This window comes from Bemisia tabaci, chromosome 6 (assembly GCF_918797505.1).
Source record: "Bemisia tabaci chromosome 6, PGI_BMITA_v3".
NCBI classification, from domain to species: Eukaryota; Metazoa; Arthropoda; class Insecta; order Hemiptera; family Aleyrodidae; genus Bemisia; species Bemisia tabaci.
In genome coordinates, this window is record NC_092798.1 from 49,765,701 (window position 1) to 49,787,196 (window position 21,496).

Below are 21,496 nucleotides of genomic sequence, written 5' to 3' on the forward strand. Positions count from 1 at the left end.
AATGACGTTTCATCGACGATCGTTCCCGGTTCCCGTCGATCAATTCCGCCGCGACCGCCGCCGCCGCCCGGGCCCGACACGGCAAATCTCGTGCCCATCACCACCGCCACCAGGAGATATCAATTGAACAATCCGCCGGGCGTGCTCCGCCTATAAATAAACTTGATTTAAACAACCCGGGCCACGCTAATTATTCGGCATACCTCATAATTACCGCCCCCCGTAATTGTAGGTTCGGACCACGTGTTTCGCCCCGCCGTTGCCGGACTCGCCCACCTCGTCGCAACCACCGGGGTAGGCTCCCGTGCTAGGGAAGAACGCCGCACGAGCCCTTAGACGTTGCCAAGTTTCCTCCGATAAAAACCGAATTTACTGGGAATATTGTGAAAATTATTTTGCAAAAATTTCAGACAATTTTGTACGCAGTTTAATTTAAAATACCTGAAAATATCAGGTAAAAATATGCATGGATGTAGTCAAAAATACATGTTTTATCGAGGAAAATTTGGCAACTCTCGAATCTTCATACGGCCTTCTTCCTTAGCACGGTAGTAGGTGAGTTTTAAATCCAACGATTTGCAACCGGTGCACTCAACGTTGCAAAATCGATCGGGTTTACGGTTGTAATGGACGGATTTCGTCTCCCCTCTGACGTAAGGACGTATCTCTTTTCCAACGTGAGCCCTGTTCTTCGTATAAAAACATGCTTTCTAAGGGTCGTGTGGAAATCGAGGTACGTCGTTACGTCAGCTGGACGATTTATGGTGAAAGGAACTATGCACGTAGGGTCTGCTTGTGAATTAGTTCCTTTGAGCGTGAATAGGTCTGAGTACGAGTGATGGAGGGCGAGTTTGGCAACGGGGGTTGCACTTCTGAGGTAATTGTTTACTATTGGAAATTGCGGTGAGTAGTGTTCGAAGGGGATGTTGTAGGGAAATTGCACCCAATTATTCCCATCCGTCGATCCGTGCTCGGAGCTCTCGCCGGTGCCTGGTGCACGCCATTTCTGGTTTATTGACTTTTTCAGCGATTCGAGAAAATTTGCGACTTAATCGGCGCGTGAGGATTTCTATAAACCACCCCTTCTTCCTCCCCTTGGCTGACGTTGATAAGCGGGGATTGGGTGGTGGAACTCGCTCGCCGTATGTTCAGACTAAAGCGTCCAGCCCACTATCAAACTGGGGCTCTCTAACTGGCACCAATTCTTCTATTTCTCAGCCATTTCTGCACGGAATTCCTTGAAAATTTCAAGATCTGATCTGCGATGTATCCCAAATACGTCGGTTACCTTCAAATAATCGTCGGGCCGACGATCTTTGAAAGGCAACAGTCAACAGTTCCATCGATGAGCCTCTTTGAAGCCCCTAGTTTGAAGGTGGGCTTGACGCTTTCAGTCGAATAGATGGATTCAGCTTGAATCAGCCTAGCTGTGTTTCGTATCGCCGAACATTCGTCTAGTGTTCCAATTTTCATTTTTATGTTTCAACAGATAGCCGTATGTGCTATCTTCTGTATGTGGTTGTGATTGCATTTTTTAATTCGTGCATCCTGTTCATCACGTCATTATCTTTCAGAAAAATAAATTCACGTTCATGATTTATCGACCCATTCTGTCTTGCTAAGAGAAACCGCCGCATGAGCATTCGAATGTTTGCTCTCAGGAAAATATATTTGAAGATAGTTATGTATATTCTTCCTGGAAATTTTCAGACATTTTAGATCAAATTAAAAACAAAATTCTTTGAAAAATTCGAAGAGGAACTCTTACAAATTCCCCAAAAAATCGTAATTTTTCAAAGGAAGTTCGGCAACGTCTGAAGGCTTATACGGCGTTTTTCCTCATCACTTAGCAACATTTGAACGCATTCCTCCTTGGCCAAGGGAGCAAATACCGCGAAACCACCACCTTGGCCTCAACCGAAAGTTCGTTAAGTCGGGCTCGGAGCCTTATATTTCATTTAAATGAGAGCATTCGATCCCGGATCGACAAGCCGCGCCGTAACAAGCGAATCGTTCCGAACGGCTACGTTTGAAAAATGCCGGGGAGGAAAGTGGAAACCGCAGCCGACAGGGAACGCGGAATGCGGAGCGGGAGCGCACGAGGCATACTAATTGTGTGTTGCGCGCAATCAAACCCGCTGCAGGAGCCAACGTCAGCACTTTAACTTATGAACTAATCGGAAAGACCGTGTGCGAGCGCAGCACGGTGGCTCTAGAGTCCCTTCATACTGAGAATCAAGACAACACCCCCACATGGAGTCACAAACGGGAATAAAGATTACACAAATTGAACGTTTTCCGTAATCTTTGATCGGCCCATTCTCAAATTCCTTTCTCCGTTCCTTCTCTCATTCCGTTTGTTCCTTGCCGAACCCGTAATTCCCTGGTCCATTCCAGATTATAATCTTTGCAATCGATGAAAATGTAATCTTTATTCCCGTTTGTGACACTGTGAAGGCCTAAAATACGGGAACCAATCAGAAATGGATTCACATTGTCTTGACTCTTAGTATAAAGGGACTCTAGGTGGCTCGAGCCAATAGGGGAGGTCGCACAAAATTTCGAAACTTTAAACGCTTATAACTCCGCTTATACAAAACTTTGAGGTTCTGAAAGTGGTTTCATTGGTTTTCTCGTGAAATTTTCTTCTGAACCAACCCCTTGAAATTTAAAATTTGGCGAGATAAACATCAAAATTTGCAGTTTTAGTCGAAAATTTCTTGTGCGACCTCTCTGATCGACTCGGTCCACTGTGCGGCGAGCGAGGATCCCGCTTGAGCGAGGAGCTGGAATTTAGTGTTTAATTAAGTAATTGCTTTCAACGAGACGGAGACCGGTTCGAACGGGGAACCTACGCGGAACATGATCGCTCCCCTCGGGCCCGAGTCAAGACGGTCGCCGCCGTTCGGGTTTCATCTATATTGCACGAGCTTCTAAAGAGAGCTCGTCTTTTTCTGACCGATCGTTTGATGCCCGCTTGAGCCGAGTTATTGGTAATCGAATTGGAAATTTCGTTCAGAGCCGGATCTGACCAGACCTCTTTTTATGGATTCGCAATTTTCCGCTTTCAAAAATGTTGACATTTTGATACGTTTTTCCTAACATATTCGGCGCCTACAGCGAGCTGATTATTGAAGTCGATACACAAAGCCATACACAAAAATGACATACGGAGTTTGGAAGGATCCGAATGGTTGAAATGTGTGTTTCCTATAGACTAAGGGAGAAAATGATGGATTAACTGTCTGGTTTCTAGTGGGTTGCCGTTAGTTAGTCTATTACCTACCACCTCTGTCCATCGCAACTACCCGCCTCCACCAATAGGATCCCTCCATATCCCTTTTGTTTTCTTTGTCTATAGCTTTGTCTATAATTTCAACAATCGGCCCACAGGATAGATGATGAAGAGTTGACATTGGCATGTGACATTATTCGAAGGTATTTTAAGTTTTGACCAAAGTTAGGGCCGAAAAAATAATGTAATGGGACACATTCTTCCCTCTTTGGGGGGGGGGGGGTTGAATGAAGCAAGAAGTAAGTCGCGTGTATTACGCAGAAAACTGCAGGTACCCGATTGTGGCCCTTTACGATATATCGATTGATCTGCTATCGAAACCTGAGGAAAGGATCGATAAACAGGTGTTTGCAACGAACTCCTTATAGTAATCGATTCTTTACGGCAGCTTCAAATAGGTAAACATCGATAATCGATCGTTCACGCCTCGTATTGGTAGCCGGCACCCTGTACGTGACACTTCCCAAGGTAATGTACACTGGAAAAAGAAAACACATTGGATCTAGAGTCCAGCCTCTTGAAAACATTGACAAGAAAAAGGACTCTTGATTCAATCAGATTTAAGCTTAAATAAAAAGGAAATCTGCTCAAATTAAGAGGCCTGGTTCTTGATTTAAGCTTAAATCTGATTGAATCAAGAGTATTTTTTCTTGTCGGTGTTTTTAAGAGTCTGGACTCTAGATCCAATGTGGTTTTTTTTCCAGTGTATGAAATTAAACCGCATTACTCTCTGTGTAACCTCCAACGGTTGTATATTACTTTTGCGGGAGAGTATTACGATTGCGAGATCCTGTATCAACGCTATCTGGGCCGTTGGACGGGTCGAGGCCCTCAGAATTTTCTTTTGAGAGTCTTGGGAAACGAAAACTGCGGTGGCAGCGCCGTCCTACCGTGATAGCGAAGAGAGCAATAAGTGAATTTCTGTTATGAGCCCTGATTAGCACACGCATTAATGTGTCCCGAGGTTCATCCCAGCATGCACTTACCGCTCCCGTCGCAATCACGGCAGCGTAGCGTCGTCGTGTCTGTTCCGTCTTTTGAAAAGGCCGGCACGGATTGAAAGGGGCGAACGGCGAAGAATCGTCGTTAAAACAGTTACCGAAGATTCCATTATACGGCCTCAAAGCGGGTAATTTCGATCAAAACGTCGTCCCTTTAACGAAAGGGCCTATCTTGATTTCCACATGAGCCCTGTTCTCCGTATAACTCTATGATTTCCGGGGCTCGTGTGAGAATCGCGATACGCCCTTATGTCAGAGGTGTGACGAAAAGAGGAGCACCGAGCCAGGCATTTGCGGAGTTGCCGGTACCACGGACGGACTACCTAGAAAAGGTCACAACTCAGATGGAAAAATGTATACTGTACTTACCAATTTTTACTCGCAAAATGTGTTTTACCAACATTTTAAGATGTAAATTTCAACAATTTTCCTAAAAGCGGGCTAAATAAGCTGAATTTTGTGGGAAAACACACGGGCATGGAAAGTCACACAATCATATAGGTAACATCACACAAAGTTACAACTCAGATGAAAGATTAACTTGCAATATGTATTTTTACGGAAATGTTGGTGAAAATTTGTACAATTTTCACCAATCACTAGACAATTGGCTGGTTTGAGCATGTATGCTACAGGTTTGTTTTCTCATCACATTTACACGTGAAACACTATATCGATGGTGAAAGTGTAGAAGTGCGTATCTCGATTTGTGAACGTGCAGTCCTCTGGGGGTTGGACTTCTCCGATGCCAGAAGGGGTATCCCGAGGGTTGGGTCGCTTGGATGTTGGGGGGGGCAGCCCCAGGTGGGTTTGGCTCCTTGGATGCCAAGGGAGGTACCCCCGGAGGTTTTGCTCCCTATAAATTACGTATCACATTGCTGAAATTCGTACCCGCTTGCTCGGGCCAATAATTCGCCTTCAATTAGACGGCTATGCAAAATGACTGTCGTGACGCACGAATAGTGGTATTAGAATTTTGCACTAAGATTACGAAGTTGATTGAAGGCGCTCTTCTGTATCCTATGTGAGTGGTCCTGTGCAATGATATTGACCAAAAATGTTCATAATTTTGGAGGCTTCGATAGAGCCGTAATTTAAAAAAATGCCCGGCGCGTATTATTTTGATTATTAAATGATAAAATTTTATTTGTCTGCGTGTCTTATTTCAAAAAAAGAGAGCCCAAACGATTCGTTCAGATTGTGGTTTTTATTACCTCTTGTTTTGGTCATCCTATTCTCATGCAATTCTGAGAGTCGCCGTTTACAAGATTGCAGCTTACTCAAAAGTGGTTGTGAATTCAATAAGTTTCGTACTGAGAAATGAGCTTTCGACTATAAACTGTGAATAATCAGAATTAAAGAAAAGGCATTTCGTCCACTGGTCCAATTGAAAGTCATAGAGCGTGGATGGATGGAGCATGGATATGTCGTCCTCCGGGTTTCTACGGTCACTATATAAACGGATACATACAGATGGCTGTAGATTTCTAACGGTATATTTGCCATCGTGTTGAAGGAAAAATAGAAAAAAAGTATTGCCTATATAATATTTTGAGGGTCCATGCAGAGACGATGTATTCTAGAGACTCCGCACTGTCATTTTACCTACCCATGCAGTAAAAGTTACTCATGGAAGCCAATTCTCTGATTCACTACTTATTGATGACTCTGACTCACGGTATTGGATCAACTAAAGCTTCTAAACAAAGTTTTAAGTATAAATAAACTCTCTTTCTAATCTTAATGATCAAAAGCAGGTTCGAAACACTACTATTTGCAGAAATCGGTATCTCGTGATCAAATGTCATTTTCCAATCATACAATGCTTAATCTGGCCATATGAGATCAAACTTAAGCTTATCTGATAAGGAATTGTAAGCGTGAAACTCTTTTTTCAGTCTTTAAATGATCCAAATCCGCCGACAACAGGTTTAAAACACTAATTGCCAAAATGCGTATCTCCTGATGAGGTGTCAATTCTTAGTTCCGAAGACGCAAATCTCGAAATTTTTGCCGTCTTTTCTAACAGCTCGAGAAATTATTCAAAATGCTGATGGAGTCGGAAGAAACATCTTTTTCATGCTATCGCCAAGAATTATTTTTTCTTGTTTATGTTTTTTCTCCCTATGAATATCGTAAGACATTGCTGTAATTCGTACCCCGTTGCCTGAAGTCTATGATTCGCCTTCAAATGGCCAGGTATGCAAAATGACTGCCGTGACGCACGAATAGTTGTATCAGAATTTTGCATTAAGTTTATGGATTGATTTGAAGGCGCTCATCTGCATCCATTGTGAGTGGTCTTGTTCAACGGTGTTGACCAAAAAGTTTATAATTTTGGGTTTTAAATCGAGCCGCATATTCTAAAAATGCCGAGGAATATTATTTTGAAAAAATAATTAGATTGTTTTTGGTCTCTACGTCTTATTTCAAAGAAGAGAGCGCAGGCGGCTGGATCGGATTTTGTATTATAAGTCCCTCGGTTCGGCATCGTGTTCTGAAGCAAAACTGAAATAGTCGCCGTTTAGAAGATCGCAACTTACTCAAAAACGGTTGTGTATTTAAAAAGTTTCGCACGGATAAAATGAGAGCTTTCTTTGATTAACTGTGAATAATCAACATTGAAGAAATGGTACTTTTTGTACTGGTCCATTAGGAAACCATGGATGGATGGAGCATCGATGACCAACTAAATCTTATCTGATACGGAATTTTAAGTGTGAAACCCTTTGTTCAGTCTTTAAATGATCCAAATCCAGCAACAAGTTTAAAACACTAATTGCAAAAATGTGTATCTCCTGATGAAGTGTCGATCCTTACTGCCAAAAACGCGAATCTCGGCATTTCTGCCGTATTTTCTAACAGTTTGAGAAATAGTTGAAATTGGAGTTTGAAAAAACATCTTACTCTTGCTATTCTCAAGAATTATTACCCTTCTACTAACAATAAACAGGAATTTAGACAGATTTTCTACTCTCCTGGGAAATCGTGTTTTCCGAGATATGCACTTTTGCACTTTCACCATCGGTATGTACGAGTGTATCGAAAATCACTGAAAGTAACTCTTAACATAGATACTAACGTTTCTTGATTCGCACGTACAAACTTTCTGCTCAAAAAAAGAAAAGAAAGAGGAAAAAAGGTTCCTGTGCAAGGAACCTTGAGCAAGGTCTACGGTAAAATTCTCAAGGCAAAGGTCGAAGAGGTTTGGAGCGGCCAGGAAGCCGAAGAACAGGCTGGTTTTAGAGCCGGTAGGTCTACCGTCGACCATTTGTTCACCATTACCCAGGTCATCGAGAAGAAAAGGGCGGTCAGCCAGGAGCTGCACTTGGTGTTTGTGGATCTTCAGAAAGCTTATGACAGCGTGCCGTTAGTGAAGCTTTGGGAAGCCTTGGAAAAAAGGGGTTTTAGCAAAGGACTTGTGGGGGCAATTAAATCATTTTATAACGGGACGATAGCAAAAATTAAATGTCGTGGAGAGTTGTCCGGAGGTTTTTTCGTCACAAAAGGGCTAAAACAGGGCTGTTGTTTGTCACCAACACTATTTAAGGTATACCTAGAGCACGTTTTAGAGGAATGGAAAAAGAAGGTTGCAGGAATGGGCGTTCCACTCCTTGATGGGCAGACCCTTTATACTCTATGCTTTGCCGATGACCAGATCGTTGTAGCTCAAGATGAGGAAGATGCAGATTACATGACGCGGAAGTTGGTCGAAGAATATCGGAAATGGGGCATGGACGTTAGTGTGTCCAAGACAGAGAAGCTGGTCGTGGGAGCAGCGCATCAACGGCAAAGCATAGAGCTTGAGGATGGACGGCGCATCGAAGAGTGTGACGAGTATAAGTATCTCGGTGTTTGGCTCGATCAGGATGGAAGGATGGATAGAGCAATTAAGGACAGGATCATCCAGGGCAGGAGAGCCATCGCGATGCTGAACGGGGTGCTCTGGGATCAGAGCATCTCAAAGGCAAACAAGCACCGGATATATGACGCCATCGTTAAAAGTATCGTGCTCTATGGTAGTGAAGTGTGGCCTTTGACGAAAAGAACGCAAGAAATGTTGAGGCCAACTGAAATGGATTTTTGGCGGCGATCTGCCGGCATTTCGAGACGGGACCGTGTCCGTAATGAGAGAATTCGCCAGGTGATGAAGGTTGAGAAAGATATCGTGCACGACGTCATGTCCAGGCAGTTATGCTGGTATGGACATGTGCAAAGAATGTCGGAGGAGAGGTTGCCCAAACAAGTTTTGGATTGGGTACCACCTGGGAAGAGGCGACGGGGACGTCCCGTAAAGGGTTGGCGGCAGGGCGTTGACGAAGAGATGTTGCGGTGTCAGTTGCCCGATAACCTCTGGGAAGACAGGCATATGTGGCGTTTGGGTGTCGTAGAACGCCAGAGTGCGTTATAAAGCGACTTTATATATATAAGAGGAAAAAAACGGTATTATAAGTGAAATTTTGAAGAGGGTGCATGTCGACAGTGAAACTACAAGACCGCGTATCTCATTTTTGGTGTTTAAAAATCTCCACTCCTATTTTATTTTTTTGACAGAGAACAAATCAATTCCCTTCCTTGAAGTTTTCGCAGAAATTTCTTGCTAAATCAATGCCATATCAATGTTATATCAATGCTAAAATTGCAAAACCCGAATTTCCATCGCGGAGTTTCAAAATGTTTGCTCCATTTTAATGTTTTTTAAGAAACTATCGATGCACATTTGTGCACAAAATTTTCAGAGAACATTTTCCAAAGAGCGATTAAAAGTCATACAAAATCGTATCTAATTAAGGTGATTAGATAAAAACTAAAAAAATAAACACGCTACCCAAAAATCTGCAATTATGCAAACCAAGATACGTGATTTGGTGATTTCAACATCGCGATATCCATCAACATACAGGAAAATCAATGCTCTTGGTACTAAACAACGCCAAATCGGTAACGGCGCTTGGATACAACTATTCGTGTTCTACGGACGTCCGTGTAGTATACTCGTAAAATTGAAGGCGCGCAGGGCCTGGTTCTCATTCACACTCATGGTGACCCTGCGCTGTAACGTGGGCTCGTTCATATGAACATAATGATGTTCTAGTGCACAAATGGCATATGAAGATAATCATTCTCGATTTAAACTCTGATCATTTTGCAATGAACCTAAGTGTAACATTGCAAAAATTTAAATCGGTTTTTCTGAAAAAAGCTCAAGCGCTAGACGAGAAAAATAGAAAGCACTGTTTCAATCGACCTGCTCTAAATTTTGCAGCTCAGAAAAATTAATCCACAAGAATACCACTTTCAGCCTATTCAACCAAAATCAGCCTAACTAAATTTTCCCTGCCTAATTTTATTTTAGGATTCATTTTTTCAAGAGAGAGCGGATTAAGTTTTTACTCAAAAATGGTTTGAACTAATTTTTTATGATCTAGAGTAATTTAACAGAGAGTTTAAGCCAGTATCTTGCTTGATTTTCTTATTGAGAAATAAAACTCGGGGAAAATCAAAATCTTGATTAATCCTAATTTTGAGTTATCGCAATTTGAAATTTATTTAGTATATGCAAGTTTTATACTGATTTGGATTCGCTATTTTGCTTATTTGTCTGTTGAATTGGTGTTGATCGGTTCACATTTTTTATTTTTCGTTCGATTCATGTTCATCGGTTACATGCCCTCTTGTTACATACGGACTACCTATCATACTCTTTTTTTCGCCTTCAGCTGCGTCTGTACCTATTGTTTACAAATATGTTGTGCGTGCTCATTTCAGCTCGTGACATACTTTACTCTCTGAAGGCGATTTAAGTGCGAAAGAAATTCGCCTTCAACTGCATCTGCAGCAATTGTTGTTACGAATATGTTGTGCGTGCTCATTTCAGACCATTACATACTCGACTCTTTAAAGGCGTTTTATACGCGCAAGTAGCGCAGTCTGTTGGAGAACGAACGAAGTAGAGAAAACGCCTTCAAAGAGTCGAGTATGTAATGGGCTGAAATGAGCACGCACAACATATTCGTAACAACAATTGCTGCGTACGCAGCTGAAGGAGAATTGAATACAACCGTATAATACACGTTGAGAAACATTTCAGATCTGCAATTAATATTGTTACCAGTAAAGAATTGTATAGTGTGGTCTTTTTGGGGGGAATTCTCGAAAAACTTATCAGCATAAACTAAAACATAAACGCAAAATAAAATAAATTATACCGCACTACATATTTTCATTATTGGCGGAAAGTTTAGCCTAAATGTCCAGCGCCAAGAGATAAGATGCGCCATGCGCCAACACCACAATGCTTTTGGATCGGAAAAAAAATGATACAAAGATGTACCAAAAAACAGTTCGCAATGGGATGAATCAATGGTCCGTGTAGCGTTCCGAGTGCTTCAAAAATTTAATTTGGAGAATTGTACAACTTTTCTCCGGCCGATATCCCAAAATGTCATTTCTAACCATTAATTCGAAACTCTCCTCAACACGTCTCCTCATTGTATGGATTTTTAACGATTTTATTTATTTTACATAACGATCATGCAAAATGACCTCACGAGGATAATTTGCTTTCAGGTATTTCTCTGACTTTTTCTTTTCACAAAAAAGTGAACTAGATACTATAAACCTCGCGATTTTTTAATTTTTTATTTTCATTTTTCAGTATTAGAATCATTTATACATCATGAGAAATACTGATTTCTGCGTTTCTAACGATGGACCTATTTGTTTTATGTTACAGACAGTCCAGTAGTCACTTTGAAAATGGGCACTGGCCTGGATCCAAACAACATCAAAGAAGGAGATGACGTTTATTTTGAATGTCTCGTTCAGGCCAATCCTAAAATCCACAAACTGACTTGGTTTCACAAGGTAAGTTTCTTCTTAATTTTACTTCATACTAACATGGCAATTCTGGTCATTAAGAAGAAGGGGTAACGATTTATTTACACCATTTTATTCAATTTTCATAATTATACAATTTTTTGAGGATGTACTCGATCCGTGAGTCCAAAATAGCAAGCATTCTTTTAAAAATACGTATCAATGTAAAGCTTAAAAATAAAAGCTCAATTTGTTTGGCGTTATTCTGAATCATTGAATGAAATATTAATCTCTCGCAGTTGAAGGAAACCACGCCAACAGATATTTTTAGCAAGGAAAAGGTATAGCCGGACCACGGTTTAACTGTTTTATTACATTGATTATGTATGAATTTCAGGTTAAATTCACACCATCTTCGGCGGACTGAGAAAATTACAAAACATAAACAACTATAAAATATAAACTTATTTCAGTGCATGACTGACTAGCAAGAGAGAAGAAATAAATAAAAAATAATTTATAAAAATGAAAAGATGAAATAAAATAAAATAAAAGTAAACAAACTGATTACAAATAAACTAGATTGAAGGCTATATATCAAAGAGGATGCTGGTCCAGCTATAACTTCTCCTTATACCAAATTGTGTAAAAACCACGCATAAAGCATCTTCGTACGTAGGTATTTTCATGTGAGGAACAAGCACATTGAGGACATACTTGTGTCGTGAATCCAAAAGAGCAGGCTTTTTGAGTGATCATACCCGTGATTCCCTCCTCTTTTGTGGTATCGATCAAAAGTTGGTATGTAGCTATTTTGATATTGTTTGAAGACCTAAAAGCTGATGTATACAAATTACAATTTTTAACACATTAAGGCCCACAATAGCTCGTTAGAATGGAATTCCTGCTCTCTTTGAAAATGGGAGGATGGCAAAATCTTAATTTTAAATCCACACCAATAATATCCATTTTACCCTTGAACCATCATGTAAAATGCCTCTATGGTAGGCTCACATTAAACCACAGATTTTTGATCGCAAGTTAGTTGGTATTGTTTCGATATTGATATTGACATTGCTTTGAGACTTAAAAGCTGATGTATACAAATTACAATTTTTAACACATTAAGGCCCACAATAGCTCGTTAAACTGGAATTTCTGCTCTCTTTGAAAAAGCGAGGATGGTAAAATCTTAATTTTAAATCCACACCAATAATATCCATTTTACCCTCGAACCATCAAGTTAAATGCCTCTGATGACAGGCTTTACATTGAGCCTTACTCCTCACCCTCGAGCGATGATTTTTCACCCGGAGGAAACACGATCGACGCCTGATCTAACATGCCAGAACCTTCACACGTATGTATAGGCCGAAGTGTGAATGATGAGGCCGAAACAAAGGCAGGCGTTTTTCCGGAGAGCGTAATGATTAATCCTCACGTCGAAGATTAGTGGTTGGGGTCCATTGTACGCCGGAGAATGAAACCAAAGGAACAAGGCGGCTCGACCAAACCGTTGTGTTAATCAAAAACAACGTAACTTCAATAGGAACATCATGTAGATATGTGTTTTATGCCGTAACACGGTTGTATAAGTCGGCGGCTTTGCTACCGTGCTGGGGAAAAAGGACGTATAGACGTGTGGAGGTTGCCGAATTTACTGTGAAAAATATTTAATTTCTGGTGAAGGAATGGATATTTTCTTTTCTCAGAAAAATTTCGTGGTGTTTCATGTCGACGGTGAAACTACCAGACCACGTATCTCGTTTGCTGTGTTTAAAAATCTCCGCTTCTGTTTTATGTTTATAACGAGGACAAATCAATATCATTCCTTGAAGTTTTCACAGAATTTTCTTCGCACAGTGAAGAAAAACCACGAAAATTTTCAAGAATTTACATTTGTAGTTTTTCATTGACAAAGTAATGTAAGACAGGAAGTCTGCAACGTCGCAAACAGAGATACGTGGTCTAGTAGTTTAAACGTCGATACACATTCAGCTCACTTATTAATTTTTATCTTGCATTATAAGAAAGTAGAAAGTGCATTTAGTTCATATGAATTTTTCGGATTTTTATGGACGGTATTGACCTACGACAAACGAGTTGAAAGTTGTGTATTTTAGCTCCTATCAAAACGTTCTCCATCGAGAACGCCAACATGGCGTCCAAAAATATCCCGCTCGTCACGGTAACGATATTGAGCGTTTGACGTTTGATGTTGAACGCCTCTACCACGATTTGTAGTCTATGCAGCCGCGTTTTAGTAAAGGCTGCAATGGATTACAGCACTACGAACCTACATTTGGACGTATTTCTATCAAACGGAGCTATTTGCATCAAGGCATGAGCCCTCAGACCCATAAGAATACACACATTACAGGGCTCACGTCATAATGCACATAGTTCCGTCTGATAAAAATACTTACAATTGTGATCGTGGTCGTGATGAGAGGGGTATTTTCAGACGCCATCTTGGCGTCTTCGGCAATGCGCGTATAAATGAGAAATTCAATACCCAACTTTAAACTCATTTCTTGTGGGTTTAAATTTATGTTTTTCAAACAAAATCCGAGAAAATTCTTGTGAGCTAAGTGCCCTCTCTATACTTTTCCAAAATGCGAGAATTGGAAGTTACTGAACATGAACAAGCGAACAAGCTCATAGTCAAGAAAATGCGGTGTTCATCCAAGTAAATTTGGCAACGTCTCCAGGACGATACGTGGTTTTTCTTCAGGACCGGCCGGCTGGGCCATTAGAGCTTTAACGATGATTTTAAACTGTTTTGCAGGGGAACGAAGTGAAACACAATGCCAGCGCGGGTATTGTTGTGAGCTCCGGGAGTCTGGTGCTGCAGCAAGTAACACAAAGTACTGCCGGCCATTTCACTTGCTTGGCGGTCAATACTGAAGGAGCGGCCAAGAGTAATTCTATTCATCTGAGGATATTGCGTAAGTCCCTCTCCGTTCTCTGTCTTCTTATTCATTTTCCGATTCTGTGAGCTGCTCTCTGCTTCCTCGCCGTACAGTGAAACGAACCTTTGGGAGACCTTGGACACGAATTAAAAACATTTAACGTTTAAAGCTTCTCTGAAATTGATCTTTTGCCATTTGAGAATGATTTAATAGATGAATGATTGGTGTATAACTAAGTCCAGCAACTATTCGCACACCCAGGTCGTGAAATTGCATATACGACTGTTTGAAGGCGCTTTGCGAAGCGTGGTTCACGCCTCACCCGGTGGAATGAACATTCAAATGTGATATATTTACCAAAGACTGTTAGGTTTAACTAGGTCAAGCAACTATTCGCACACCCAGGTCGTGAAATTGCCTATACGACTGTTTGAAGGCGGTTTGCGAAGCGTAGTTCACTCCTCACCCGATGGAATGACTATTCGAATGTGATATATTTACTGCAGACTGTTAGCTTCAACTAGGCCGAGCAACTATTCGCACACCCAGGTCGTAAAATTGCATATACGACTGTTTGAAGGCGCTTTGCGAAGCGTGGTTCACGCCTCACCCGTGGAATGAACATTCAAATGTGATATATTTACCAAAGACTGTTAGGTTTAACTAGGTCAAGCAACTATTCGCACACCCAGGTCGTGAAATTGCCTATACGACTGTTTGAAGGCGGTTTGCGAAGCGTAGTTCACTCCTCACCCGATGGAATGACTATTCGAATGTGATATATTTACTGCAGACTGTTAGCTTCAACTAGGCCGAGCAACTATTCGCGCACCCAAGTCGTGAAATTTCCTATACGACTGTTTAAAGGCGGTTTTCGAAGCGAGGTTTTTAAATTTTGAGGCTGGATTGGCAATTTTTTCACACATTACAGTGTCACTACAGTGCTTCCATGCAGAGTTGGAAAAGCTAAAAACATCAGCTTGGGTATTTTACACTGTAGAATGAGGCAAAGTCGCTGATTCATTTTCGCATTTTCGCCAAAAATGTCACTTAGGCGGTATCTTTCCTTAATCCTCGATGTGCTTGTCTCAAATCGGAAATATTAATCCATACTGCAAAAAGTCCATTTTAAGTTCGACCTCTCCCAGTGCCTAGTTCCACTGTGCGGCTCTTGGATTGCATTATAGGGAGGGGGTGATAGAGGAGGGGGGGTCTCTGTTCCGCCGGGAAAAAGGAAGAAAAAACACTTTTTCGCGTCTCCCCATGTCGCTTGTCTTTTGTCGTTTTTCTCTTTTTGTGTCGCAGGAATGCTTTAACCGCATTACCTCGCATCGGCTTTCAATTCGGCTAAAACAGCGAAACCGAAGGACATCGGCCGATTAAACCAAGGAACATTGTTTCTTGACTTTTTATCGCAACGTTGCCACATTGGATTACATTCAAACTGAATTCATCAGAGAGGAAACTGATCAGATTGCGAGTTTCCACGTCGCGCTATCTCGCCTTCAATTTTTGCAGACGCAACACGGACATCCATCGAGTACGAATAGTTGTATCACTGCGCCGTCAACAACAGGCGTCAGCTTCGTGTATCCAATGAGCATCTTAGTACTTGAAAGTCTTCGATTGCACGCGGGGAACTTGTTTCCCTTCTTGTAGATACAGTTTTGATATCGAGCCTAGCAGAAAGGATTGAAGTGTATGGGTGCAGAGCATCAATCTGAGGGAATAAACAGTAGGTACGAAAGTTGAAACGAGCCTGATTTGTTCCATATGTGACCGCACCCTAAACAACCTAAAAAGGCTCCTCGACCACGAAATCTGAAAATTGACTTATTTTGGTACCAGCGGGTTGATTGTTGAAATTGATCGATAAAGAGGACAGAAGGGATATGAAGGGATCCTATTTGTAGAAGCATGTGGTTCCAGTGGCTATAGAAGATAAGTAATAGACTATTAAACGACAACCAACGAGAGACCCTATATAGTTAGTCTATCATTTTCTTCCTAGGTCTATAGGAACCAAAAATTTCAACCAATAGAATCGCTCCATAGTCCTTAAGTCGTCTTTATCTATCGCTTTGTCCATCAATTTAAAAAATCAGCCCGCAGATGAGTTTTTTACTAACAGTTTTATATAACATCAATAGATGTCAAACCAAACCGCAGTTTGGTAATTGGAAGTTTGATGCAGTTCAGAAGCTATAGTCCTACGAAAAAAACCATGTAAAATAATTATACTCTACCAAGTTCAGGGTACAAGATCGATGGTTTTAATGCAATTTAATGCCCTGTATTGACGCAAACATGAATTTTCGATTTTACCGCCCACCTCGAAAACAGCCACTCTACTCAAAGTAATGCCTTCGGGGGCAAATTGTTAGGTCCCTTCTCCTGAAACGTGATAGTGATTATGCTGTCCTTCGAATATTTTGTTTCATAAGTTTTTTTCTTTAATCTGAAGCAGATGTAAGTCACAATATTGCCGCAAAATTTGATCGATCGATGTTATTGTGACAGCTCATGAGCTCTTAATATATCTGGCGTACGCAACTTCCACAACTGCACTCAAAGTTTTGAGCCCCAATGTTGCCAAATATGGAATGTTATCAATTCATTCGGAGAAAGTAAAAAGGACGCATTACTCTGGGACGACCTGACACCTGTTATGATTAATAAATGAATGTATGCACCGGTGCAATTTGGTGTCACGTTTCTTTGAGCTCGCTCCTTGTCGCATGCAACTTGCAGCGCTGTCAAAGCGAAAAAGGAATGGAAGGGCCCCGCGACGCTCAAAAGTGAACGGTAATTTACACTGAAAGCTGGCAATCTTCAGTCCTGATATCTTTCCAATTAAGGTATCTGATGGGTGGGTTAGGATAGGATCCGAGTGTCACCAGAGTTTCTGATGAATGGGGACGGGGGTGGTTATTCAGACAGACACGAACAGAAGGAGGGTTGAAATATATTTTGACCTGAATTCAGGATAATTTACATGTGTGACTGGAGAAATGTCGTGTGTTAACGGGGTTGTTTGATACTGTGCGGTGAATTAGCTCGTATCTGTGTTCGCTTGCTCGAAGTGCACACCGATGTAGCCTCAATTTTAAGCTTTAAGCTTTAAGAGAAAGAAGGGGTACACGAAATTTAAGGAAATAATGACAGACGTACTAGTGTTGCCGTGCTTTTTTATTAAAAAAAAAAAAAGAACTGCCGTGCTAAGAAAAACTCTATAGCTGTATCTATAGCTTTGTCTATAGCATTTTAAAGCCAATTTGGCTGGCTTTCATAGAGCATGGTAAAACGACTGAAAAAATAATCGAAATACTAGCCAAAAATAAATTAAACAAATAATATTTCAAACTACATAGAACTACGGTCGAAACTTTTGTTTTGTTTTGTTTCCCGTAAGTTTTCTATTATTTCTCACCTCTATGTACTATGTAGTTTGACATATTATTTATTTAGTTTATTTTTGGCTTGTAGCTCGATTTTTTTTCAATCATTTTACTTTGTCTATGGCTTCGTCCATATCTTTGGTTATCTCTTTGGCTATCAATCTCAAATATCAGCCTGCTGACTTTCTTCAACAACCACACTGGAAAAAAAACACATTTGATCCAGAGACCAGACTCTTAAAAACATCGACAAGAAATAATACTCTTGATTCAATCAGATTTAAGCTGAAATCAAGAACCCAGCCTCTTAATTTAAGCGGATTTCCTTTCGATTTAAGCTTAAATCTGATTGGATCAAGAGTGCTTTTTCTTGTCAATGTTTTCAAGAGCCTGGATTCTAGATTCAATGTGTTTTTTTCCAGTGCAGGCAACCTACAAGTGGTAAGAAGTGGCAACCTGACTTGACGACAAGTGATAGGAGAATATCAGGGTTCGGAGCCATGGATACACGTTGGAATCCAATGTGTTTCTTTTTCCAGTGCAAGCAAAATGTGAGCGGCAACAAATTCGCACCTATTAATAGGAGCAGGGGCAGATACTCTCTTTTATTTTATCGACGAAGAGAATTAAATAAACTATAATTTTTTTTTTAACTTTTTCATTCTTTGCAGACTCGCCGATCTGCCGACAGAGCCATGACGAGCTGGTCGGGGCCCTGAAGCAGGAGAAAGTCGGCTTGACTTGCAACGTCGAGGCCGACCCGCCCGCCGTCGTGTTCAGGTAAGATTAAAGAATTTTTTTCAAGTATTCCATTTAAATACGACGCCTCCACCCCCGCCCCTCTTTTTCTTTCTAGTGTTTTAATTCCACTCCTTTCACTCCCGCACACACTGAGCTTTTTTCCTCCGCTCCCGTCGGCTTTGATGAAACGCGTAAATGAAAGTAATTTAAATTTGTTTCAAAGTCTTTTTCAGTTGAGCTCTGCAGCTCCGCGAAATTGCAACGCCTGTCGTGAATAAAACTATGCAACTAGACTTTTTTATTTATTTTAATTTTCTCGGCTCCCTTTCTCTCTCCTTCTGCCCCCCCCCCCCTCCAGTTTCCCGATATTCACCTCTCGAACCCACTCCTTTGCACTTTATTTGCTCCTTAGCCTCAAGATTTTTATCCACAAAACGTGTCAAGGAAAAGTCCATTAAAACTATTTTTCAGTAATTTTTTCTCTCTCTCTCTCTCTCTCTCTCCCCCCTCTTACTTTTCCCTCTTTCCTCACCCGTTACCTGCCTTTCTATCCCCACTTTTCTCCTTTTCATCCCTCTGACTTAAATCTGACTGACGTGCTTGGAGGTAAAATGGCACACGTACGCTACTTTCAGTGTTGCCGCGACGAGCAATTAACGTCTCTCGCTGTGGAGGGGAAAATTGATTGAAAATCGGGAAATTTCAATCCAGCATATTGGCCGTTTATGCACATGAAGGATATGAAACATAGCAGCTCAGCGAGACTCCCCCCTCCCCTCATGATTAATTTAAATTGGATTGCATTTTTCAAGAAGGAACCAGGAGCATTGCAATGTTGCGAAAATTGTGCAACTTTTTTTGTCTTGGAAGAGAGATCTGATTATCCATCAACCGTTTCTATTTTACTCACTAAATACTGTAAATTTAAGGCGCAAAATTACTATGTAAATTTCATATTTTTTCATTATTTCTGTGCTCTATTTCAAATTATGAAGTTGCACAATCTTAGCATCGTTGCAATGCTTCTGGTTCCTTTTTGCAAAATGCAATCCAATGCATCTTCTTTTGTTCCTACCAAAATATAGGAAGTGGTCCAACAGAAGCATATAGAAAATGAAGAAAAAAGGAGAATATATTTTCTTGACAATTTTGAATAACATATCTATTTTTCCATAAAATTTATGAAACGTTAGAGGAAATATCAGATTTGTATCGTTATTTCCCAGAAAAATCAGGGACATTCGAGGAAGCAGCAGTAGATATGCAAAATGAAATTTCATCATAATTATTCATTTACGCTTCGTGTAAGTGCTCTAAAGTTTACTTTGAAATTAGTTTTTGGAGCAAAATCCATAAAAATACGAAAATTTTTAACACTCAAATATGCCAACTTTGCAACACTGTGTCTCGAAAATCAGACGTCCTATTAAGTTAAAATCTTTACCGGAGGCTTATTACCTCATCATAAGGTTTTATTCAAGCTACTTACATACAAATGCAACCTCCTGGTTCCCGGAAAGGGGCCACTTTTTGGGTGGGTCTTTCATTTTATGAAATTGCATGAAATTTTGCATCTCAACACATCATAGAAAGCTTTCTATAAACCATAAATTAACCATAAGTACCATAAATTAACCATAAATACCATAAATTAACAATAAATACCTTAAATTAACCATAAATACCATATATTAACCACAAATACCATAAATTGACCATGAATATCATACCATAAATACCATACCATAAATACCATACCATAAATACAATTTTTGTATACCATAAATTAAAAGCTTTTGGAAAAAAGGGAATCCTCAAGGAAAACCCAGCCATCTCACAAGTGGTAAGAAAGTGGCAACCCTGATTTCACGACAAGTGATGGGAGAATATCAGGGTTCGGAGCCGTGGATACACGTTGGAAACAACGCCCGCGTTTGTGACTTTGGGAGCTCGACTCGCGTGGGCCTTTGTACGTTTGATTCCACCTACGGAGCATGACATCCGCGAAGAGTATGAAAGGGCGAATTTTTCATTGTGACGCCAGTGTGCGCGTTAACATCAAAATAAAGAGCCAGTTAGTAGCTTCTGCGTCCTTCTTTTGTGAGCGCAATAATGCGAGCTTCGTCCCGCGGGCGGGGGGAAACGTCGAACAAACTTCCCGACTTGCAAGTGCTCATAATATTCCCGGGGGCGCCGGGAAATTTTCTTAAACGAGGCCGGATGAAAATTTTTAAAAAGTACGTCGTCGTCGTGCGTTCAGTGATTTAGTTTCCTCGGTCTCGGAGGAGAAAAACTAACGAGAGGAAAGTTACGATCGTCATTGCCGAATGTAGCCCGAAATCGAACGATTTCGGAAATTCACATTTCCATGCAGACAGTGCAAACATTTCAGAATAATGAGTTGAAAAACGTCGACTCCACGAGTTTAGATATTAGCGCCTGACACAGAGCGGAGCTGCCAGCGTACTGCGATGCCAGCGCGACATGCGCACTGGCGCCTACATACCTAACAGGGATATACTTCACGCATTGCGCAATGCGTGAAGTATCCCTGTTAGGTTTGTAGGCGCCAATGTGCGTGTCGCTCTGGTCGTCCTTGTCCGCCGCGCCGCGCACCGCGGTGTGCCAAGACACTTCAAGCAACTATTTCGCAACAGAAGTGTTACACGGTAACATACGAAATTGAAGGCGCTTCAACGTATCAAGAAAGACAGGCATCCATTAAGAGTAAGTCATAGCATCCGTAATTAACAATGTTTAGCAAAATTGTTGAATATCATTACAGAAAAAAGAGACTCGATTTAGGCAGAAACATTCTTAAGTAAGCCATCAAGAAGATTTTGTGTTGAATCAAGAATTAAATTGCTGAATGAAAGCGGGTTTCTGCTTATTGTAACTGACTTTTCTCTTTATGTAAGCATCAATCCTTTCTTACACAAGCATTCTTTTCTTTATTGATTCACAAGGAAATCTTTTCGGCGGTAAATTTGAGCATATTTCTGCTTGAATCAAAGTAATTTTTCCTCTCATGAAGTTCAAAAATCATGTTAAACGTTATTGAATACAGATACTAGGACTACTAAATACGTTTTCAGACTACCGCTCTCTTTTCGTAGTCGTCACTCGATTGCATTTGGAAAGACTTCTCTGAATCCATGACGTGAGATTTGAATGATTTGGGTTACCTGGACTTTTTAATGATTGTGTACAAATAGCTCATCTCGAAGGGGGTTGCTGCAAACTTCGGCCATCCGTTGAGCACATCTAGTTGCACTGAGTCGGCAGTATTGTGCGCCTTTATTTTTTGGTTGTGCATCACGATCATCCATC

The 21,496-nt window shown here is 40.8% G+C and overlaps 1 protein-coding gene across 1 annotated transcript in view; it reads left to right on the top strand.

Annotated features, from left to right (window-relative positions):
* LOC109034765 (protein turtle homolog A) overlaps positions 1 to 21,496 on the top strand; it is a 539,517-nt gene that overhangs the window by 475,819 nt on the left and 42,202 nt on the right. Inside the window, exons 9-11 of the mRNA XM_072301836.1 lie at positions 11,033 to 11,163; positions 13,904 to 14,063; positions 18,097 to 18,205. Coding sequence (XP_072157937.1) covers positions 11,033 to 11,163; positions 13,904 to 14,063; positions 18,097 to 18,205 — 400 coding nt within the window. The remainder of the gene's footprint in view (positions 1 to 11,032; positions 11,164 to 13,903; positions 14,064 to 18,096; positions 18,206 to 21,496) is intronic.